The sequence below is a fragment of the Mustela nivalis genome (genome assembly GCF_964662115.1).
Source record: "Mustela nivalis genome assembly, chromosome: 7".
NCBI lineage: Eukaryota > Metazoa > Chordata > Mammalia > Carnivora > Mustelidae > Mustela > Mustela nivalis.
In genome coordinates, this window is record NC_139026.1 from 51958186 (window position 1) to 51981798 (window position 23613).

Below are 23613 nucleotides of genomic sequence, written 5' to 3' on the forward strand. Positions count from 1 at the left end.
TGGTGCTTTTCTGTTGCTATGAAGATGCATCAAAAGAGTAGCTCACTGATAGTTAAGAAAGTAGCTCACTGATAGTTTTCTTATAAGAGGTCTTTCAAATTTCCTTAGAAGAGCAGAAAACTTCAGAGGTTTATATTGTTCCATATTTGTTCATGGTAAGAGTCCAATTCATAGTGGAAGTATCCAATTCAACTTTCCATAAATCAGAACTATCTTCAAAAAGGAAATATGATACAAAGATATAAATGACTCAGCAAAAGACCTAGTGTATAGGAAGCATTCCAAGATTTTGCCTTCTCTCTGTTTCCTGAAACAGTTCTAAAATACCATTTTGAGAAGAAGCTCCATGAATATTTACGGTTTGAAAATCTGGAATAAGCATAGATTCTAAAACAACAACCTCATCATTTTAAGTAATCCGAACAGAAGAAGCTGAAGGAAAAGAAAAGAAAAATTTCATAAAGGGCAAAATGAACGAACAAACACCCATTCTTTCTTTCTCCTCTCAACTTCTCATTTATTAGAGTTTGATGGAAATCACCACTGTTTATTTGAAACTTTTTCTGGTATTTCTGCAACTTAAGGCCAACTATGTTGGAGTGGGACAAAAATGTACAACTGTGGAAATACTCACTATCTCCCTGTTCCACAGGCAGCACATGCATCCCAATTCGGACAATGCCTCCCTTTGCCATGATCTGCAAAAAAGGAAAGGAAAAGAAATTTGATTTGCCTGACAGAAATCTTGTACCCCACATCCTGCCCTTCATGCGTTCTGTTTGTTGTATTGAGCTCCAGCTGGCAATAATTAGCCCTAAGAGAAGTCGAACTTGCAATAGGAACTTGGATATTAAGTCAAAGTAGTGATGGCTTAAAGAATTTTGTAATTCCTTGCCTCAATTCCTTGCCTCACAGAGGGTTTTTGCCTATGGGTGAGTCAATGAAGTGGTTTCCTTCTTACCAGATAATAGAACACGAGTTCCTTCAGCTCCCGCAGGACCTGTCCATTCAGAATATAATGTGCTCGAACTGTCTGAGTTTGGCCGCAGGGCAGTTCACCAGGCAGGGGCTCTAAGCGAACAAAACTCTTGCTTGGGGAGAATACAAGATTAGCAGTGTGATGAGCTTCTTTGTACTCTGCCGACAGCCACTGGTAGGTATAACAGGGACTAGGAATCTTGTGTCTGACCTAAAGAATTTAAAAAATTATATTATTTTCCAGATCGTATGTCATAGAGAATCAGTGTTATCACAAAACTGCATTAGTTCACTGTCCTCCCTTAACTAGTACTTAGAAAGACTTTGCTCCACAGTAAAAAGTGAAAGAGTGTGTATCTGTATTGCAGATAAACCCTGCAGATTTACCCTGCAGAGGCTCCTTGGGTTGGTGTTTAAATTTCTGAAGCGCATACATGGAGACATCTTTGCTCTGCTTAATTTGCTTGACGTTTTTGGGGCCACTTTACCTATGCAGACAGAGAGGCTGGAACTATAAAACTGTACTGAGGAGATTAAATACTCTCCAGAAACTGAAGAACTACATTCCAGAAACCTATTTATGATGGGTTTCAAAAGGTACTATGAATAAATGTGATACTGCAGCCATAGGTGTCTGAGAACACTTTCTGTCAATGGCTTTGGTTCATGGGTTGAGTTGGTGACTTAGCTGAAGTCGCTCTCTCCTGGGCTGTCCTAGGCTGGTTATTTTTAAAGATTTCTGTGGCTCTGGACTCTCAAGGTTTATAGGCCCTATTTGAGTTGTAGTTTAACTTTTCTCCGTGTAGAAGTTACTCATTATTTCTTATTCTTATCCTCACCTCCCAAGTGGTGTGAGTGAATCCTTGTGTCAGCAAAACATTTTATTTCTATTTTAATATATATTCTAGTGAAACAGGTAAATGATTATCAAAAAGAGGGAGTGTTTAAAAATAATTTTTTTAAAAAAGATTGAATTTATTTATTTGACAGAGAGAGAGAGAGAGAGATCACAAATAGGCAGAGAGGCAAGCAGAGGGGGAAGAGGAAGCAGGCTCCCTGTTGAGCAGAGAGCTGGATGTGAGGCTTGATCCCAGAACCCCGAGATCATGACCTGAGCCGAAGGCAGAGGCTAACCCACTGAGCCACCCAGGTGTCCCTAAAAATAATATTTTTCAGGATGAGAACATTGCCTAGCACTTAGAAAACATCTAAGAGACTTCATCTTTTTTTTTTTTAAAGATTTTATTTATTTATTTGACAGAGAGAGATCACAAGTAGGCAGAGAGGCAGGCAGAGAGCGAGGAGGAAGCAGGTTCCACGCTGAGCAGAGAGCCGGATGCGGGACTCGATCCCAGGACCCTGGGATCATGACCCGAGCTGAAGGAAGAGGCTTTAACCCACTGAGCCACCCAGGTGCCCCTCCAAGAGACTTCTTGATTGAATAAATGAATGAAAGCTCAGTTTTTAATTATTAGAAAGTATGGGCGTTCATGCCATCTATTTAAAGTGCAGTCAATAAAATATATTATTTATTCTGTTTATTTATCATTATTATGTAATATCTATTGTGTATCCATATATCTGTTACTGTATATCTACATTTCTATTGATGAATAGAGAACTCTATGCTATACAAAGTAAGTTATATGGGTATAACAAAAACCTGGAGAAAACTAGAATAGCAGGACAAAAATAAAGTAGGAACAACAATTGAGAGTATATATACTTGAAAGCAAATGCTAGTGATGTTAAACTGGACTTTACAATGATAGCCAAGGTAAAGGGAGCTTGCATTATCATTTCTTATATGTAAATTTTTATTTATTGTTATTTCAAAATAACACATCAACTGTTAAAAAAGAAATTAAACATCACATTTAATCCTAGCACCCTGAAAACTGAAGGGTGTTATGCTTGTTTGTTTGTTTATTTATTAATTTATTTTTCTGTTTCCATAGGACTAAATGCAACTTGGAAGTATCATTACCTTTAGGCTGCAACCTTGTTTCCAAGGCTACTTCATGTCATTGGTAACTTCTCCTCAAACTTACCTTGACAGTGAGAGAGGTACTCTTAATGTTGGTGGTGTTGATAGAGAACTGAACCAGGCCATGCTCATCAGTGGTGGCATTGGAGTTGTAGTTAGCTTCATTTGCTATGATGAAGACAAGTTCGTTTGGCATGGGGACACCTTTCCAATCCACTAGTTGCACCTGAAGATTAAAATTTGTGGATTAGTTATATGGTTAATACCCAGTAACCAAACATTCATTTTATTACAAATATTTATTATGTCCTATATATTGGACATGGTTCCAGGCATTGAGGCTACAGTGGTGAACAAAGCAAAGTTCCTGCCGTCATAGAAAAGAGATCTATTTTAAATAAATGCATAGATGATATATATTTATTTAGTAGTAATCAGCCCGAAGACAAAAAAATAAAGCATTGTGGGGATGCCTGGGTGGCTCAGTCAGTTAAGCATCTGCTTCTTGATTTCACTTCAGGTTGATCTCAGGGTTGTGGGATTGAGCTTCACATTGGATTCTGTACTGGGTGTGGAGCCTGCTTATGATTCTCTCTCTTCCTCTCCCCTGCCCCACTCTCCCCCAAATAAAACAAAATAAAGCAGTGTGAAAAGACTGAGAATCATGGAGATGATGATAGGGGTGACCTGAAAAAAGAATCCTGTGGATATTTTGGAAATGCCATGTATTATATAGAACTCTTGGAGAGTTACAGAGCACAAGTGTCAGATAGTAATGAAAATTTTAACTCCTTAGCCAAATTTAATTGAGCTCCATATGACCAACCCTTAACTTTCTATGGATTAGTGTTCTAAAATATAAGTGCACAAGATAGCAATTATTAATACATTACCTTGTATACTTTTCTATTTGTTTTTTTTTATACATCTGCTTCTCAATCTAGACTTTCAAACTTTTGGAAGGTAGGCAGGTATTATGAAGGACTTCCCATGTGAAAAATGCAAAGTTGAATAGAATCATACAGTATTACATAAGGGCCTAAAGTCAAATTACTGCTAATATTGAACTCAGTAGATGAATAATTTGATTCAGATTGCAAAGATGATGATTCTTTTTCAGTAGAAGATACTTTCAGTAGAAGGAAGCACAATTGGGAGACTTGGATCCATATTTATAATTGATTAATAAACTCTCAGTTTGCCAGTGAAATATTGGCTGCACTTACAAATTCAAGGACAGGTACAAAATTCTGATTCTCTTTTGATGAAAGAGTCTTATGACTAATGGGGTAATTATTTAGCAGGAATGACATATCAAAAAAGTACAATATACCTCTCAGAAATTAAAAATAAATGGACTGTTTATTTTAGGAAGTGACTAAAATTTCTCAAATCTTTTGCTGTCATAACATAATCAAAACATTATAAAATGTACTCCACCCCTTTTTAGTGGGGTTTTGTCCCTCTCTGCTTTGGTCTCCACACTACAACCTCATAACATTTCCATTAAGAATATGACACACTATATTTATACATTGATGGACATACAGCTGCCATTTCAGACTTCTGGAGTCAGAAAGATTCACCTGCAAATCTGCTTATAATACAAAAAATAACAATACAAGATATTATGTAGATACATGAGAAAATTTATATTTTTAAAGTCTGGAAGCCTTAAATAGAAATATTTTACCCCTTTGTGCACTGTTTTTTAAAATATATTCCTACGTTATAGAGAAAATAATGTAAATATAATACCCATGAAAGAAACACCAGGTAAAGTAGAATCTTTTATACTTCAAAATGAAAAAGCCACCTACCCACTCATTTCCCATACAAAGTTAGTGATAGCACGATAATTTAAAAGGCCACCATAACTTCTGAGATTCTTGTGAGAAAATATAAAAATCTGAGACTACTGGTAAACCAAGGAAAGACTGAGTGATATCACACAATGCTGTTCTAAAGGTGAAAAAAATTTTGATGATGCTTTAGAATAATTTTGTAGATTTCATACACTAATTTACAGAGGAACAGATTTATTTTTATATGGTTTTACACTTTTGGTTAGGTTAATCAATAGATAATAAACCAGGTCTGGTTTTAGCAGAACATAATATGCTTATTAAGTGATAGTACAAAATTTGATTTGTGACTTAGGAAATACTTCACCTGCCCAAAGAAGGGGATCCCTTGTCTAAAGTATGGGTCCACTTTTGTAAATGAGAGTTTGGTTATGGTTCTTGTTATTTCAGTGTATCTTTTTCCAGTTAATTCTACCTCTGGAAAAAAGAAAAAGAAAAAAATAAGTTTTCCTGGAAGGATGATCTCTCTGAACTTCTTACACTACTTTCATTTCAGTTCATAGTTCAGCAAAGGAAATAAATCCATGTTCATTTTTTTTCTCCCATAACCATGTGGTATGCAAACCTGTTCCTTCTTCTTGGATCTTGGCCTCCACTTGAAGTTTCATTTCATACCCTTGTCTCTTCATCTGGAAGATCCTGGTTTTTACTTGCTGAGAGACGCAACCCTGGCTGTTTAGCTAGGCAGGGATAAAATACAAAAACATAACACTGGACAGATCAGATGTTGATTAATCTGGTGGGATTTTTGGGGGGACAATATAACCTAGGGATTTTTTATGACAAGAACACAACACATATTCTCTAGAGATTAATTATGATTGCATTTCATAATAGTATCTGGTTTATAATGGATATATTTCTTAGTATCTGATAGTCCCTAGAGTTAATGCAATAGAAAATGTCTTAAAAATTTGTGGGTAATCCTACTGTAGCAGGGAACTAAGTTTTCACAAGTCTAGCTCCCCTTCCATAGTATGCAACTGTTGCTGGAAAGGGGCTGCGCATCTGGAGACTGTGTTTCCTGTCTCCCTGATCTCTAGGAGGGACCATGTGACAAGTTCTTGCTCATGGAAAGAAGGAAAAACATACACCCTTCCAAGCCAAAGTGATTAACAGGTGTAATGCTTTTTCTTCTTCCTTCATAAAAGTAGATGCCCAAGGCAGCTCTGGATGCCAAGTATTAGAGATTGCTCAACTTTCATTATTCTGGGAGCTTGGTGAGCCAGGAACACCCCCAGTGGAAAATTACAAGAAATAAATAATTCCTATTGTGCTAAATCGCTGATACTTAAAAATCATTGTACCTAACATAGAATTCCTTACAGATTGCTCTCTTCCTGAGTTAGTACCATGTTGTAATTCATTGCTAATTAACAATGTCTCCATTGTTAGTCCCTGGAAAGAACAGTTTTTCACCTACCTGGTGACTGAATTTCTCACAGACAGCCTGTGACTCTCCACTATAGCAGTTAGAAGGGTTACTATACTTTCTGCACACTCTCATAGTCATATGTCCCGGGACGGGCTTCCCATATGTGTATCTGTCATAAGAACATTGCCAAATGAATCAAATCAGACATTGAACATCTCCATTTTCTACTTATTTCCATTCCCCTCTTAGCAATAGTATGTTTTTATCCTCTGTACTTCTCTCTAATCTCTGCAGGGCTCTCACAGTCTTGAGAGCAAGTACTAAGTTATGACTCTTTTAAAAAAAATCTCCAGTGCCAATGCTGAAATTGACTACAGTCTTTGATCATGTCTTTTTTCCCTTAATTTTTTATTTTTAATTTCATCTTAAAAAATATATATGTATATATACATATATATTTATTTATTACCAAAGCTACACCTGTTCTTAAAAGAAAAAAAAACAGTATCAACAAAATGAAAATGAGAGAGAGAAGAGGACCTCAATTCTACCTAGGAATACAAACTATGACTATGATGGTGTTTCCTTCCATTATCCTCGTCCAATGTGTAGCTCTCTCTCTATATATGGAGTTTAACTTCTCTACTTTTTATAAAAATGGGGTTGTGACATATATACATACATGTATGTCATTGATAGTTGATGTGCTTTCAAGGGTATTTGTTTCCTTCCCTACATATCTTTATTTGCAAGAGTATTAGCTCACCTGTTATATAGGATCAGGAACTTGGTGGCAATTACTCTGAGGTGGTGCAGGGACCCAGCTGAACCGTGGGTGCATTACATGTGTGGTCTTTAGGCAGAGCAGGTTTCTTCAGTGCTAGTGCTGCTTTCTGCTAGTGTTTTCTGCTAGTGCTACCTCTGGGCTACTAGAGATGGGCATGAGATTTTAGAAACATGAATTTGCAAGGTTGGAAAGGACCAAGCTAAGAGATCATGTCCAGTCTCATCTGTAAAATTGGCAGTGCTGAGAGGTAGGTGACATGCCTTCAGTTGACCAGTGACTCAGCTGAGATTTTGGTAATATGCCTATCTCTGCAAATTCTGAATCTAAGCTGTTTTTCCACTATGCATGCAAGGTCAGGTAAATCATCTGTTGATGATAGAATTTCCTCTACAGCCTAGGGAAGGGAAAGCCACTATACCCTTCAACACTATCCCATTTGTGTGTGTATATGTGTGTGTGTGTAGCTTTGTCACTTTTAGAATCAACTACTGTAGATAGCTTCTCTAAGAACAGTTGTTTGCCCCATGATAGTTACAATAATACTGGTAAGGCCATGAAAGAAAAAATAAGGAAAAAAAAACAACAACAGGTGAGGAACATTCCAGAGATGGGATGATCTCATGCACTAAAAGTATTTGTACTCTTACTGCTCCTAAAAAAATGAGTCAAAATATCCCAAATGGTGAGTCTCCTTTATATAATTCTCTCAAAAGATTAAAAAATATATAAACTCACAGGCCACACACTGACACATTCACGTCTTCTTCCAAGATAGTGATTATCCTTGGCGTTGTTATTTGCACTTCAAACTTGGGAAGCACTGTTTATTGGAGATAAAGGAAGTTAGTGATTGTTTTTCATCTTTTGGTGACTTAGTATTTTCAGTAAAATTCCCTAATAATATTTTAGGTTTCTGAAAAGGTAGCTATACTCTCCAATATGACTACCTTACTATCAATGGATATATATTTTTTTAAGATTTTATTTAATTATTTGAAAGAGAGCACAAGCAGGGGTAGGGGAAGAGGGAGAGGGATAAGCAGACCCCCCGCTGGGCAGGGATCCCTGGGATCATGACCTGAGCCCAAGGCAGGCGCTTAACTGACTGAGCCACCCAGGTGCCCCTAAAATGGATATTCTGATTGAAGGACTGTAACCTTAATGAATTATGGAAGACTTGTCTAAAACAAGGATGTTTTACATATTTTTTGAGATTAAAAGTTATTACAAAAAATAACCAAGCTATATGAAGTTCTATGCACAGATCACTGATCGTCTCATTGGAGTTAGATATAACTGATTCTACTCAAAGCTTAACCTCGCTACATAGAAAAGAGAAGGACTCTAAATTAAAATGCCAATTCTAGGCCCTAGAAGTTTAGATATGAAGAAAATGCTCCACGACTTTTCATAATCCATACCAAATTCCTCCACAGTGAAGTCGTGTGTTGTCACTCCACCTGATTCCTTCTGTACCACCACCTTATATGAGCCCTGAAAGGGCTCTGGTGAGAGGGGAAAGCTCAATTGCTTGAGACCATTCTCTAACAGGAGTTTCTGCCATCGTGCGATGCGATTTTCTTTCGGGTCCTATGGATACAGTAATTGTAATTTACAAAGCTTAGAACATTAGACACAATAAAAACAATCTATGGAAACTCCTATGTTATCCACAAAGAGAACCAATGGGGTGGTGGTGAGGGGTGGGGAGAACAGATGTTAGAACCATCTAGTGCTGTGTGAGCTCAAAGGTTTCTCCCTTAATGACAGGTTTCTGGTACATTGTCAGAACCTCTCAAATATAAACATTTTCTCTAAATTTATTTAATTCTGTTTATTTGCTTACCTGAATGTATACTTGTGAAATCTGAAAGACAGAAGAGAAACAAAGGAATACAGAATTATTCTCAAATATTCTCAAATTCTGATTTATAAACAAGACAGCTTTATGTAGAATAACTCTATCTGTGGTAAAACAGAAAAAAAAAATCTGGGTTAAATTTTACAAAGCTTAGGGGGAGATGAACCATGAGAGATTGTGGACTCTGAGAAGCAAACTGAGGGCTTTGGGAGGTTGCGTGAGCCTGGTGGTGGGTATTAATAAGGGCACGTATTGCATGGAGCACTGGGTGTGGTGCATAAACAATGAATCTTGGAACACTGAAAAAATAACATTAAATTAAAAAAAAATTACAAAACATTTAATTACTCTACTTTAAGCAATTAATAAATAATGTTAAGAACTTATTAGACCTATGAGCAACAAATATCCATGTACATAGCCACTCATTTAGAATGGGATTTACTAACATTACTTGAATACTTATAGGATCCTAGTGAGGAACACTCCTTTCTTATGAAATTTTATGGATTAAGAAATAAACTAATGGAACTATGAGAACTGTACTCAGTCCCAAATATTGAGATGGTCATGGAATTCTTAGTTCTAAGAATAAAGAGGGAGAATAGCTCCTTTACTATCAGTAGTTAGTCATTTTTAAAAAATTAATATTTATTAAGTGCTTACCATGTGCATTGTATAGCAATGCACAAAAGAGCTTATATTCTAATAAGGATGGATATATAAGAAACACACACATACACACACACACACATATATATATATATACACACAGATACATATATCTGAGAGATATATATTTTATATGTACTTAATATATTATATATTAAGTATATATAAGATTAAGTATATATAAAATATTATATATTTATATATTACTATATCATCTAATTTCATATTGGTATTTATTTGATATTCAGTATTTATTTGACATATATATCAATGAGCAATAGGGAGCCTATATCTCAAAGATAAAAAATGTATGATAAACATATATATGTGTGTATATACATACACACACACACACATAGACACACATATGGACACACCTGATTTATATTAGGTAGTGAAATGTTGAGAAGCAAAATGGAGCAGGGTAAGGCTGCCAGAGTGATGGATGAGGTGCTTATTTTATTTTATTATTTATTTATTTATTTAAAAAAAATTTTTTTTAAAGCTGTTCTTTTTTTTTTTTTTTTAAAGATTTTATTTATTTATTTGACAGAGATCACAAGTAGGCAGAGAGGCAAGGCAGAGAGAGAGGAGGAAGCAGGCTCCCTGCAGAGCTGAGAGCCTGATGCGGGGCTTGATCCCAGAACCCTGGGATCATGACCTGAGCTGAAGGCAGAGGCTTTAACCCACTGAGCCACCCAGGCACCCCGAGTTGCTTATTTTAGATAGAGGAATGGAAGTAGAAACTAGAAGATCAGCTTTAAGTTACTGCAACAGCCTTATTTAGAGGTGATATTGGCCAGGATGAGATTGTGGCAATTCAGGTTGTTAGAAATAGAAATAGTCTGGATATATTTCAAGCTAGAATGATTTTCTGATAAAGTGGATGTAGGTATGAAAGAAAGAGGGGAAATAGGGATCATGCAATAATTTTTTTAAGATTTATTTATTTATTTTAGAGAGAGCAAGAGTGGGAGTGGGAGGAGGGGCAGAGGGATAGAGCGAGAATCCTCAAGCCACCTCCTCACCGAACACAGAGCCCCACACTGGGCTTGATCCCAGGACCCTGAGATGGTGACCTGAGCCAAAATCAAGACTGGGTTGCTTAACCAACTGAGCCATCCAGGTGCCCCAAGATAAACTTTTGTTTTAGGAGTTAGAAAAAAAGAATTGCCTCTGAGATAAGAAGATGTAGTGAAGCAGTACATTTGGGAGAAAAAAATTAAGACTTTCTGCTTTGATGTCTGCATTAAAATTGAAACAGTTGTTTCTTATAAGTATCAGGTGTTAGTCTCAAAGAACAAACACTGATTATACTCTTCCTTGACAGAAGAGGTTCTGGTAGGCATGTTTAGAAAAATTTTAAATCTTTGAGAAGTTATTTGAATTTAACTTATTTCATGGTGTAGGCATGTCTATTATTTAATATATCTTTCTAATTTGCCTAGTGGAGAACTTTATAAAGAGTAAGTTTGATTGTGTGACAACTAAGTACCAGTACCAAGCTGGAAAGAACTAGATACTTCCTTGACCTGAGATTCTGGTTTAAACAAGGATCATGCACTATTGTAATGCCAGAAATCACTGCTAGTGATACCAGATTCTTTCTCTCCCTGTCTGCCCCAGCACCAAAAACAGGCATCCAGATTGTTTACGCAGATAATAATGATAGGTATTTGGAGACTCACCAACTCATTCAAGGGGTGAAAATTTTCATCCAACGCAACAACACGAAACTTCACTGAAACAGAAATATTTTCCATGAGTCCCAGAAACCTTAAATCAGGCTTAGCGTCTGATTAAAAGAAAAACAACTATTAAAGAACCAGGGCTACAGAGCCCTGGGGAAGATGTGGGGGAGGAATGTCTTTCCTTTTGGGAGTTGTTCTGACTATACGGCCTTTTCATACCTGTCTGCCCTGGTTTGTAGATGGGCTTGTCTGTCTGGACAAAGACCAGATAGTCTCGGTTTTTAACCACCACTGTGGTCCGCCTTTTGAATTCTTGGGTTGGTCCTTTCACTTGGATAGTGAGGAACATGACCTCTTGATTGAATGGAGATCTTGGGACCTGAAATATAGGACAGACCATAAGAACCCATTCAGTCTTGCAAGTTTCCTCCTCCACTCCTTGTTCCTCTCCTCCCTGGAGATCTGGCCCCTTTACCTCACTGCACCCCCTCATTTTCATCAGGGGAAGTTGGCATCGACAGGAATTACTTCTGTTATTTTACAATGGGGAGGAGACAGAACAGAAGGTGGAAGAAAATACAGGAAAAAAGAGGTCATAATTGAGACTTATGTCTCCTTATAGATCATCTTGATTCAATTGTATGATGAACTTTACCAAGTTGATGTTGTGTGTTAAAAGGGCATGGTAGAAGCATATTTAAGGCTATGGGAAATGAAGTTACTATATTTTATTGACTATAGGTTGTAAGCATTTTACATATGGGCAATCTGAAGAGATAGTGGATATTTGCTTATGGTAATTTCTACAATTTTCCCTGTTCAATATGGGCTGATGTGTGTCTGCCAGACCCCCACTGGAGGCTTATGTCATGGATTAATCCGGCTTGCCTTATTAATATTTTTTCCATTTAAATGTTAAGAAGTCACATTTTCCTTTTGTCTAGTGTTTACTGCTTTTTCCTCCTGGCTAATAGAAATTTTCTTTGATCATCAAGTTGATTTTTAATATGTTCCTAAGTATTTATCTCCCATTGGAAATTCATGCATGGTTTCTTAATTTCTACACACATTTTTTTGCCCCACTTAGATTTCTTTCTGAAGTCTTTGCCAGGCTCTCCAAGCTTTATCTTGACTGAATTTTTGATGCCTATTATCGTAACCAGTAGAATCAAGTATATGAAGTCAAACAGGCATACTCACAGTGAAGGAGACACAGTGGAATAAGTCCTTCTCTACCACCAGGTCAGTGAAGAGGCTCTTGTTCTCCCTGACAGACTCCAAGGAAGCACTCACAGTCACTGTCTCATTCAGGTAGCTCAGAAGGAGGCAGCCCTTCTCAGGAGTTTCAGAGTGGAGCAGGGAGGGGACCAGGACCATGTACTGCCTGCAGTGGGGGAGTCCAGTTAGCGGAAAGTGCAGGAGGACAGGTATTGCTGTGACCAGCACTATTTTCTATCAAAATGATTGTTACTAACATTAGTTTGATACCAAGAGAGGACATATTGATGAACATGACATCGGTCTCTGCTGTTGAATGGCATGCTGAGAATTATTCCCTGTTCCATCACCAGTGCCATGGCAGTGAACATTTGGCTGGAAGTGAGCTTTAAATAGATTAAAATTTGCTAGGATACTTCACTTTAAGGAACACAATATGGGAGCATCTGAATTCAAATAAAAATATGCTAATTATGTTTATTCATGTTATACATCTATTTTACATGAGGATTGCTGTAAAAAAGTAAGCAAAGTCTCAGGAGAGACACTACAAAAACCAATCAATAAACACTATTATCATTGGGTATATATATTCAACAACCCTGTGAAAATGATAATGCAAATACTTGCTTCCACTTTACAGATATGGAATCTGAGTGCCAAAGAAAAAACTTAGTTTTTTAGTCCCAAACTAAAAACCTAGTTTAAAGTCTCAGTTGTAAGTAACTAATGAAATCTTCATGTTACCGAACCCTGGCTGTTTGCATTTTAAATATTTGCCATTCAACTCATGGCTAGACAATGGTTCCACCCCAAAACGGCCTTCTAGTAATGGAATTTTGGGTCTTGGTAACTCATGAGCAGAACAGAAACTTTGCCAATTCCCTCATATATCATTCTGACTATGTAGTTTTCAAACATTTTTGCTTACAGGATTCCTAAAATAATTTTTAGACGCCATGCATTTCTTACATATTTTCAAGCAAACATGTACATTTTTATACAAATAATAACAAAATATATTATTTTTAATGAAATTTTAAGTTAAAACTTAGTCTTCTTTAAGTTTTCGATGGATTCTTAAATATCAATGATAAGATACCCAGTATGACCTACTTAAAAAGTACACCAAAAGGTTCTTTTTGTAATGATCAGAAATTTAACATCTTTCCTTTTATTTCCCTCCTTAAACTTGAATTACCATGCCACTTACTACAGAGAAGTTTAACCTAAGATTTTTAAGCTTCAAAATATATTTATGGATAACTCTTGCTTCTTTATTAACTAGTTTCTTTATTAACTATGTATGTGTGTATATATACATGTGTGTATATATACATGTGTATATATACATATACGTAAGACTTGAAAATAATTCAATCCAGAAGAAAATGTTTGTTTCATGATCACATAAAGAATTAAATTTAAATTAAGCATCCATAAATAACATTACATATATATGAGTATATGTGTGTATACATATATACACATGTATATATGTATGTATACATATACACATCCATAAATAACATTATACATTTATACATCCATAAATAACATTACATATATATGAGTATATGTGTGTATATATACATATATACACACACATATATGTGTATATATACACACGTGTATATACACGTGTATATATGTATATACACATATACATATATATGTATACATAAACACATATTACATATATATGAGTATATGTGTGTATATGAACATATATACACATGTATATATGTACATTTATGGATGCTTAATTTAAATTTAATTCTTTATGTGATCATGAAACAAACGTTTTCTTCTGGATTGAGTTATTTTCAAGTCTTACTAGTATATAACTGATCAAAACAAAATAAGTGTATTATAATATTCATACATATTAGATATAAAATAAAAATATTTTTGAGACACATCTTTAATAAGAACAATGAGCTTTTTTTCTGTATCCATGGATGGATATGCCTTAATTGTGGGAATTAAAGGAGGCTTAGCATTAATTCTGTTGCTATTTTTACTTTGTATGGACATGAGTGCCACAAAAATTGTTTACATAAAATAAATAAAATACAGATAAAACAACTGTATCATGTTTCCAGTTCTTAGAACTCCTTCTGCATTAGGTACCAAAAATCACCCAGTGCCTATTATCAAGAATTGTTTCTAATCATCTATCAGCTCGTGTTTTCTTTAGATCTCCCTTCAACTTTGTTGAAATAAAGAATTCATCACCACATAATCTGCAAAAGAACTTTCTCCCTCATTGTTAGAATCCTTTGCTTTTCAACATCAGCATCAGTATTTCAAATTATTCCTTTATCAGTATTTCAAATTATTCCACTGTACAGATTTCTATGCTCTATGACAATGCTCCATGGTGGCATCTGATTGAGGGAAAGATTTGTCTTTCTTTTATAAAGTGGAAGATCTGTAATTAAGAAAGAAATAAGGAAGGATAAATAGCCTGGTCTCGAGCAAATCAATCTGAATGTGAGGATCTGAAAATTGATTCCTTTAAAAGTATCATTGCCAATGCCCCTCAGAAAATCTTTGTATATCCTTAGAAAATTTAGAAAGACAGAGATTCAGAGTTGGAGAAAAAGAATTGAGTAAATAAAGAATGGATATACTAGATTTATGAAATCTCATCATTGGAGGAGCCTTTAGAGATAAGAAGGTGACAGTTTTGTGGGAAAGACAAATGACCAGTCTAAATGAGCATCAAAGAATTCTCTTCTAAGGAAAAGATTCTTCACGTCCTCTGCGAAACTCACGGTTTTCCAGAGACTGAGACATCCACAGGCAGGAAAACCAGAAGGAGGAGAATAAGATTTGGATGAACGAGTGTGTCCTTCCCCATGCTGCAGGGAGAAGGGCCCTGAGGAGACCAGGCTGTATTGTACCCGGCTCCCTGCAACTGGTCTCATCCCAAACATGCCTTAGAGGAGCTAGGTTTTATGCTGCTCCTGTGCAAACAGGAAGTTCCACCCACACATGGTGTCTAAACAAAGTAGAGGTTTCTGAACGTTCTGTGAAAGGGTCATTGCTCTCAGGGCCCACTTACAGTCAAGATTATTTATGGGTGGGGTGAATAGAATTCCTGGAGGGATAAAATCCACATTCCCGTTAAGTGCTCACTTTCTCTGGGTTTTATTGTAAAGCAGCTAATCGGCTTTTCAACCCCTTCTCTTTTCTCCCTAGGTCTACTTCCCCACTGCTCCTTTTAAGGCTTTCCTCATCTCTCTTGCCTAAATAGTTTGCTAGGGAAGCTACAATTTGAGCAACACTGGACAGGTTCAAAATAGCTACTTCGCTTCAAGTCAGAGTGCCTGGGGGTCCTCCATTAGATATGCCTACTCCAATGCTGAAGCACTTTCAGATTCAATATTCCCTATGGAAATGGTATTGGATTACAGCAATAATTTTTTGACCTTAGGGATAGTGCCTGATTGTGGAAGATGAGCCAGACCCTGGAAGAATGATAATAGGAAATATTTTTCCTGTATTAAGAAAGTGAAAAGATGAAAAGAGAAGCAGCAGAACCTCAAAAAAAAAAAAAAAAAAAAAAAAAAAAAAGCAAAGCTTTGACCTACTGTTTATAACAAAGAACCCAATTTATCATCTACTATACAAACAAATTTTGTTATCATCTTCTAAATATGCTACTCCCTAACAATCTCTAATCAAATAAACTATTTCATCCATCCATCTATCCATCCTTCTGGTTGTTTTGTAAGTATTTATTGAGCCTAGTAGGGCTAAGTATCATGCAAAATTATGGAGATGGTGTGGTCAAATATGTAGAAACAGATATGCACCAAAAGGTCTTATGTTCTATGGGTATGAAACCAGGCAAATAAGCAAGAAATAAAAATACAAGAGGCAAGCATTATTACTTATTTGGACCCCTGAAATAGACTGTTTCTTCACTTGATCCGGTACAAAAGATTCCTTAACTTACCCTCTTTTTAATTTTTTTTTCTTTTTTTTGCTCTTCAGCTTGGGTGCTTTCTATTTTTACCTTGTCTTCCAGATCTCTGATATATTTTTCTGCATCTTCTAATCTACTCTTGATTTCCTCTAGTGTAGTTTTATTGGTATTATTTTCTTCAACTGTGATTGGTTCCTGTTTATATTTTGTGTCTTTTAATTTGGGAAAAGCACTGCAATGAATCATTCATGAAGCCAGTGTTGATTGCCAGGATCACCTTTTGGACATGTTCCTGTATGGAGTGTATAATACGCAGCACAGAGCGCTAAATATGGCGTTTTACTTAAATCAATGGTATGGTTTAATTCACTCAGATCCTTTTACCAACAATTGCTGTGCATATTTCTTTAAGGAGTGTGTCACATGCTGCCCCTACTGCTGAACAATGTGTCCACTGAGATAACACTCTACTGATTCTTTCAAGCATCTAGCACTCCTACAAATCTTTTATACATGGGCTTTTATGGAATGTTACTTATCTATTTACTTTTTGAGTATAGTTGACACACCCTGTTACATTGGTTTCAGGTGTACAACATAGTGACAAATTTATACGTTATACAATATGCTATTCCACTACAAGTGTTCCCAGCTGTCCCTATACATTGCTACATGGTATCATTGACTCCTTATGCTGTGCCTTTTATTCCTGTGATTTACTCATTCTGTAACTGGAAGTCTGTACCGCCCATTCCCCTTCACCCATTTTGCCTATCACGCCTTCTCTAGCTCCCACTGGAGGTAGGGAATACAGTTTATTCCCTGAGTTTATAGCTCCCATTCTTTTGTTTTTTATACATTTTTTAAAGATTCTACTTATAAGTAAGATCATATGGTATTTATCTTTCTCAGTCTGACTTATTTCACTTAGCATAATACCCTCAAGTTCCATTCACGCTGTCTCAAATGGCATGATCTCATCCTTTCGATAGCCAAAAATTATTATTGAAGTCCAGGATGCTGTGGGAGCACATAAGAGGGGCACATAATCCACTCTTGGGCTTTAGAAAGGAAATCTATGGTAAAGCAAAATTTTAATTAAGCTCTGAAGTATGAGTAGTGTTCAGCCAGAGGAAAGAAGGAGATGAAAAACACATTCTAAGCACATAAGGAATGACTTATACAAAGGCTCAGGGGTTGAGAATAATCAAGACCCATTTAGTGAAATGAAAAGTACTTGGTATAGAAAAAAATGCCCATGTGTTCAGGAAAGTGATGAAGCAAACTAGCCTCAAATCAAAAAGGATCTTGTTGGCAGTATTAAGGTATGTGGGGAGTGATCAGTGGTCACTTCTCTGGCTTCTACTGAAATTTGGAAGACTGACAGGAAGGAGACAACCCAAGAGGCAGAGGGGCCAATTTGGGAATTTATACAATTATATAGGTGAGAGATGATGGTATCTTTGAATTAGGGCATTCGTAATCACACTGGAAAAAGATTGATACATTTATACCATATTTAGGAGGTAAAATATAGTACACAGCAAATATATGTATGTGATGAAATGTGTCTTTCAATTTTCCTGGCTGGTCATGGAGTGAATTGTGTTGCCTTTAATTGACTGAATGGAACAGAGGGAATACAGAGTGGGAACGAAGGATGGAAGAAGGGCTGAGGGCTGGGAAGATAAGGAGTCTGGTTTTAGAAAGTGCTTGTAGGGGCACCTGCATAGTGACACAGGGTCATGAGATAGATCCCCATGTCGGACTCTGCACTGGACATGGAATCTGCTTGGGATTCTCTCTCTTCCTCTGCCCCTCCCCCCTGCCTGTGCACACATACTCTCTCTCCAAAAAGAAAAAAAGAAAAAAAAAAAAAAAGAAAGTGTTCATGGAATATTCAAGTATTAGTATTCAACAGAGTTTGACATTTGCATCTAGAGATTAGAGTAGTATGGCTTAATAGAAATATAATGTGAGCTTCTTATGTAATTTTACATTCTTTAGTAGCCGTATTAAAAAACAGGGATAAGGGACGCCTGGGTGGCTCAGTTCGCTAAGCGGCTGCCTTCTGCTCAGGTCATTATCCCAGGGTCCTGGGATCAAGTCCCACATCTGGCTCCTGTCTCAGCAGGGAGCCTGCTTCTCCCTCCCACTCTGCCTGCTGCTCTCCCTGCTTGTACTCTCCCTCTCTGTTAAACGAATAAATGAAATCTTAAAAAAAAATAAGACAATTAAATTAATTTTGATTATCTATTTTACTTAATATAGCCAAAATATTATCATTTCAACATTTAATCAATATAAAAATTGCTAAGATACTTCATTTCTTTTTTTGTACTAAGTCTTTGAAGTCTGGTGTGGGATTCTATACTTACAACACATATCAATTTAGACTGGCCACATGTTGCGTGTTCAATAGGCCATGTGGCTACTGGTTACCATGTTTGACACAGTAGGCTTAGAGCAATATTTTTCAAATTGTGGGTCATTATCTACAATGAGCTATGATATATTCAGTGAGTTATGACCAAGATTTAAAAAATCTGAGCTAGAGTATAGTAAAATAGAAAATATCGTAATGAACAGAATAAGTAAAGATATTGATTTCAGAAACATTCATTTCACATCTATGCAGCAGAAACTGTTGGTTGTATCCTATGATCCCTTCTCCAATTCTATCTTTATAATCTTAAATAATAGAACTCCTGAGGGGGCGCCTGCATGGCTCAGTTGGTTAAACTTCAGACTTTGGCTCAGGTCATGATCCCAAGGTCCTGGGATCGAACCCCAGGTCATGCTCCCAGCTCAGTGGGGAGCCTGCTTTTCCCTCTCCCTTTGCCTCTCCCAATGGCTCATGCTCTCTCTCTCTCAAATAAATAAATAAAGGCATTTAAAAAATGACAGAACTCCTGAGTTTTAGCTGCACACAAGCTGCATAGCTGGAGACTTTCATTTTCTAGTCTTCTCCCTTGAAGCTGAGTGTGGCATAGGACTATGTTCTGGTGATTGGATTATGAGTGGAAGTGATGGTTGCAGCTTTTCATGACTTCAAAAGGAAGAGTTGGGTTTTGTGCTTCCCTTCCTTCCTCACCACTGGCTGGAATGTGGGCATGATGACTATTCTCATAGCTTCTGTTGTAGACCTTCGATGGAAGCCATGTGTTAAAGAAGGCAGAGCAACAAGCAAGAAACAGTCTGTGTTCCTGAGTCATCCAAAGGCCGATGTAGCCTAGACTTTCATGTAATTGAAAAATACTTTCTCTTATTTAAGTCATTGCATTTTGAGATCTCTTCACTGGAGCAGTAAAGCTTATATTCTAACTAAGTCATTTCTTTATCGCTCTGTCTCTCATAATCTCTGTTCTTAACTATGAGTATACTCATACATGTGAAGATGTGATTATAATGTTCCCTTGTGAGCTGTCCAATGAGGATGTATGGAATTTGTTATTGCAGGTTAAAGTTGAAATGACTGGAACACTGCCAGTTTACTGAGACCTGGACAACTTTTACTGATTAGAGTTTTCTTAGCTTGTTGGGAAAGCTGATGCCATGGGGATGGATGAGAAAACCCGGATAGGATATGTTGGTGAAAAGAGAAAAGAGCCCAGGACAGAGCCCCAAGGAACCCCAGCATCTACGTGATGGGCAAGGGCACCCCAATGGAATAAGAGTGGTCTTGGCGCTGTTGTCGAGAGAGAGAAACATAGGAGTGTGTAGGATCTCTAAGCCCTCCCTGACAAAAGGACATTTTTAAGAAAGGAAGAGTCAAGAGAAGATTTTTCTTAGTTGGAGTTATTAGGGCTTGATGCTAAGGCATCTATTAATGGCATACAGAATTAGAAAAAAAATAATTTCTGCAGTTTACATGATTTTTATAATGTGTTGATTCAAAATACAACAGAACTTAAGTTGTTTTTAAGAAACTAGAAATAAAGAAATACTTACTTGCCAGATTAATTCCTTAAAGAAGGGATTAATAACATTACAAGCATTAATTTGTAGCTTTATAAATTATGAAGATGATTTATAAAGATTGTTATTGTTAGATCCCTGGCTATCCATGTCAGATGCCACAGTGAAATCAAGTAATAGATTAAATGATCTTTTTTTTTTTTTTTTTTCTTCTCCCTAGTTTTAGGCACAAGGAGAACACTGGGACCCAGCATTTTTGGTGACTATTTTGGGCAGAAGCCTGGTGGTTACTTGTGGAATGAGAAGAAAACTGAGAACCAGAGCCAATTTTGCTGAGTTCGTCTGAAGGGAAGGAGAATGATAAGGTAGTCCTTGGAGCCATGTTGGGTGACAGGGAGTTTCCTTAAGAGTAAAGAAACTTGAACAAGTTTAAATGAAATGTTGCTTCTATAAATGCTGAGTGGGAGGGTCAAATGAAAAGGGAGAGGCTGAATATTGTGCAGTGAGAAGTGATTATACCAAGAGAAGGCTGAGGATGTGTTAGGCAGATGCTAAGTGAGTGGACAGAGAGATTACCTCAGGAGAAATGGCATCACTTTAGTATAATCATAGAAGGTAAGTTTTATCAAAAACTCTCCCTTCACCCAAAATGGAGCTTTCTCTTCTTGGGAAAAGGAAAAATGAGTATAGAGGAAAAAGTGACTGGATCAGTTGTCAGGATACTGAATCCTAGCTCTGACCCAGCTATAAGGTCTTAGATAACTGAGTTGACTGTCCTGAGTTTCAACTTCCTCACCAAAAAATAGGGGGTAGGTGATGTCTGTACTATCAGCTTCCTGGGATAGTTTACACATGATGTTATGTATGAGAAAGTGTTTTTTTTTTTTTTTTTAACTGTTAACCTTAGTGAACCCATGAAAATGAATATTTATCTTTTGAATCTTAATGACTGAAGAAGGGCTCTGGGCTTTGGTCTGGAATGTCATCCAAATAAGGAAAGTTAGGGTACCTGAGTATCAAGTTCTTGACAGAAAAGAGAACAGGTTCTATACAAGTTTGAAGTATTTTGCAAATACTTACTGTATTTAATGAGGTAAAAGGATAAGATAGGAGGGAAAGTAGGAGAAAGAAAAAAGTCAGTTCTTAGAAAAGAAAGCAAGGAAGCAAAATGCAGGAAAACTCAAGCCATTAAGAATAAAAGAGGATTATTTTGGAATTGATAGAAAATAGGATTAGGGCCTATATGGGTCTTAACGGAAATGCATAGAAAAACATGTTTCCACTGTATTTGTAGAGTGCTTTCCAGGGACTGAATATAGCTCATCTAGTGGTAACAGCTGCTATACTTGGTTTACTTTGTGTGGGTGAAGAAACTGTTCAGGATGGTGTAGCTTCTCACAGTGAAATCAAGGACATTTCAGCTGATTACATGTTAACCACCTTCAAAGGCAGAAAGCTTAATGAATGGCCTACTGTATTCACTCTAGCAGGGTGTACATTTGCTTTTTCTTGGCGCAAGTAGCTTGAGGAACAGTTGGGAGTTCCCACACTCTGTATCTCCAGAGATGACCTCAAAGATCAGTGTTTCAATTTTGTGCTATCTCATTAAGCTTCTTTAACTTTTGGTGGGAAAAATATTTGAATGTACAAAAATAAAAAGCATAACAAACCCTCAGATTGTTTCTACTCAGACTATACATTTAATATAGTTTCTCAAGATAAAAAAGCTCAGTGTTTTATCTTTTTTTTTTTTTTTTAAGGTTTTGTTTATTTGACAGAAAGCACAAGCAGGGGGAGAGGCAGGCAGAGGGAGAGGGAGAAACAGACTTCCTGCTGAGCAAGGAGCCTGACATGGTCCTCCATCCCAGATGTCTGGGATCATGATCTGATCTGAAGGCAGACACTTAAGCAATTGAGCCCCCCAGGCACCCCTAAGTGTTTTATCTTTTAAGTTAAAGTCCATTTGCTTCTTTGTATTTCTAAAGAGTACTGATATCCGAAAATAGTCTATTTTCTGGGATTCTACATTGTGATACAGGTTAGAGGGAGAGAGAATCTCAAGCAGGCTTCATGCCCAGAGTGGAACCCAGTGCAGGGCTCGATCTCACTACCCTGAGATCCCCACCTGAGCTGAAATCAAGAGCTGGATGCTTAACAACTGAGCCACCCAGGCGTCCCAGAACCTTCATTTTAGAGAGTTACACTTAGTCTAGAAGAAAACTAAATAGAGTCAGATTTTAACAATAGGAAAAGCAGAAATTACATGTTAAGCTTTAATTACCCAGATGTTAAAGACAATACTAACAACAACAATAGAGATGATAACTAGTAATTACATACTACATATTATATAGATACACTGAATAATGTTCTAAGAGCTTTATTTATTTATTTATTTTTGAGATTTTATTTATTTATTTGACAGACAGATCACAAGTAGGCAGAGAGGCAGACAGAGAGAGGAGGGAAGCAGGATCCCTGCTGAGCAGAAAGCCCAATGCGCGGCTCGATCCCAAGACCCTGGGATCATGACCTGAGCCGAAGGTAGCGGCTTAACCCACTGAGCCACCCAGGCGCCCCTCTAAGAGCTTTAAATGTTCTAATTTATGTATTTATTTATTTTTTTGTCATGCCTAAAGGTTATTTAACCATTAGTTGGTTATTATATTGGGTTGGTTATTATTAGTGGGTTATATAACCCACAGTTTATAGTAGTATTATAGCAATGTGTAAGAAATAAATAATGGAATATAATAATTCACGTTAATTTTTGTATATTATATAAGATTAGGGTCCAGCTTCATTCTTTTTTTTTTAAAGATTTTATTTATTTATTTGACAGAGAGAGATCACAAGTAGGTAGAGAGAGAGGAAGGGAAGCAGGCTCCCTGCTGAGCAAAGAGCCTGATGCAGGACTCTATCCCAGGACCCTGAGATCGTGACCTGAGCCGAAGGCAGCGGCTTAACCCACTGAGCCACCCAGGTGCCCAATCTTCATTCTTTTGCATGTGGGTATCCAGTTTTCCCAACATCTTTTGTTGAAGAGACTGTCTTTTCCCTCTTGAATGGTCTTGGCACTGTTGTCGAAGACTATTTGCTCATCCTTATTTTGGGGCTCTCTATTCTCTTTCTTTGATCTCTGTATCTAACTTTATACCAGTAACACTCTGTTTTGATTACTATAGTTTTGTTATATTTTTGAAATCAAGAAGTGTGAATCCTCTAAATTTATTCTTCTTTTCAAAGCCATTTTGTGTATTTAGGGTACCTTGAGATTCCATATGAATTTGTTATGGATTTTCTTTTAAAAGTGTAATTTTACTA

The 23613-nt window shown here is 36.8% G+C and overlaps 2 protein-coding genes across 4 annotated transcripts in view; one reads left to right on the plus strand and one right to left on the minus strand.

The window, feature by feature from the left end:
- KLRG1 (killer cell lectin like receptor G1) overlaps positions 1-23613 on the plus strand; it is a gene marked incomplete at its 5' end in the record, with an annotated part of 430961 nt that overhangs the window by 102868 nt on the left and 304480 nt on the right. The gene's annotated exons all lie outside the window — the stretch shown is intronic.
- Positions 1-23613, minus strand: part of LOC309868430 (alpha-2-macroglobulin-like) — a 126992-nt gene that overhangs the window by 26182 nt on the left and 77197 nt on the right. The window contains exons 2-14 of the mRNA XM_082738276.1: positions 15215-15331; positions 12417-12600; positions 11436-11595; positions 11214-11266; positions 8839-8859; positions 8414-8582; positions 7728-7812; positions 6254-6374; positions 5396-5510; positions 5138-5247; positions 3030-3191; positions 962-1189; positions 635-698 (exon numbers count right to left, since the gene is read on the minus strand). Of these exons, the coding sequence (XP_082594402.1) occupies positions 635-698; positions 962-1189; positions 3030-3191; positions 5138-5247; positions 5396-5510; positions 6254-6374; positions 7728-7812; positions 8414-8582; positions 8839-8859; positions 11214-11266; positions 11436-11595; positions 12417-12600; positions 15215-15300 (1558 nt within the window). The 5' untranslated portion in view covers positions 15301-15331. The remainder of the gene's footprint in view (positions 1-634; positions 699-961; positions 1190-3029; positions 3192-5137; positions 5248-5395; positions 5511-6253; positions 6375-7727; positions 7813-8413; positions 8583-8838; positions 8860-11213; positions 11267-11435; positions 11596-12416; positions 12601-15214; positions 15332-23613) is intronic.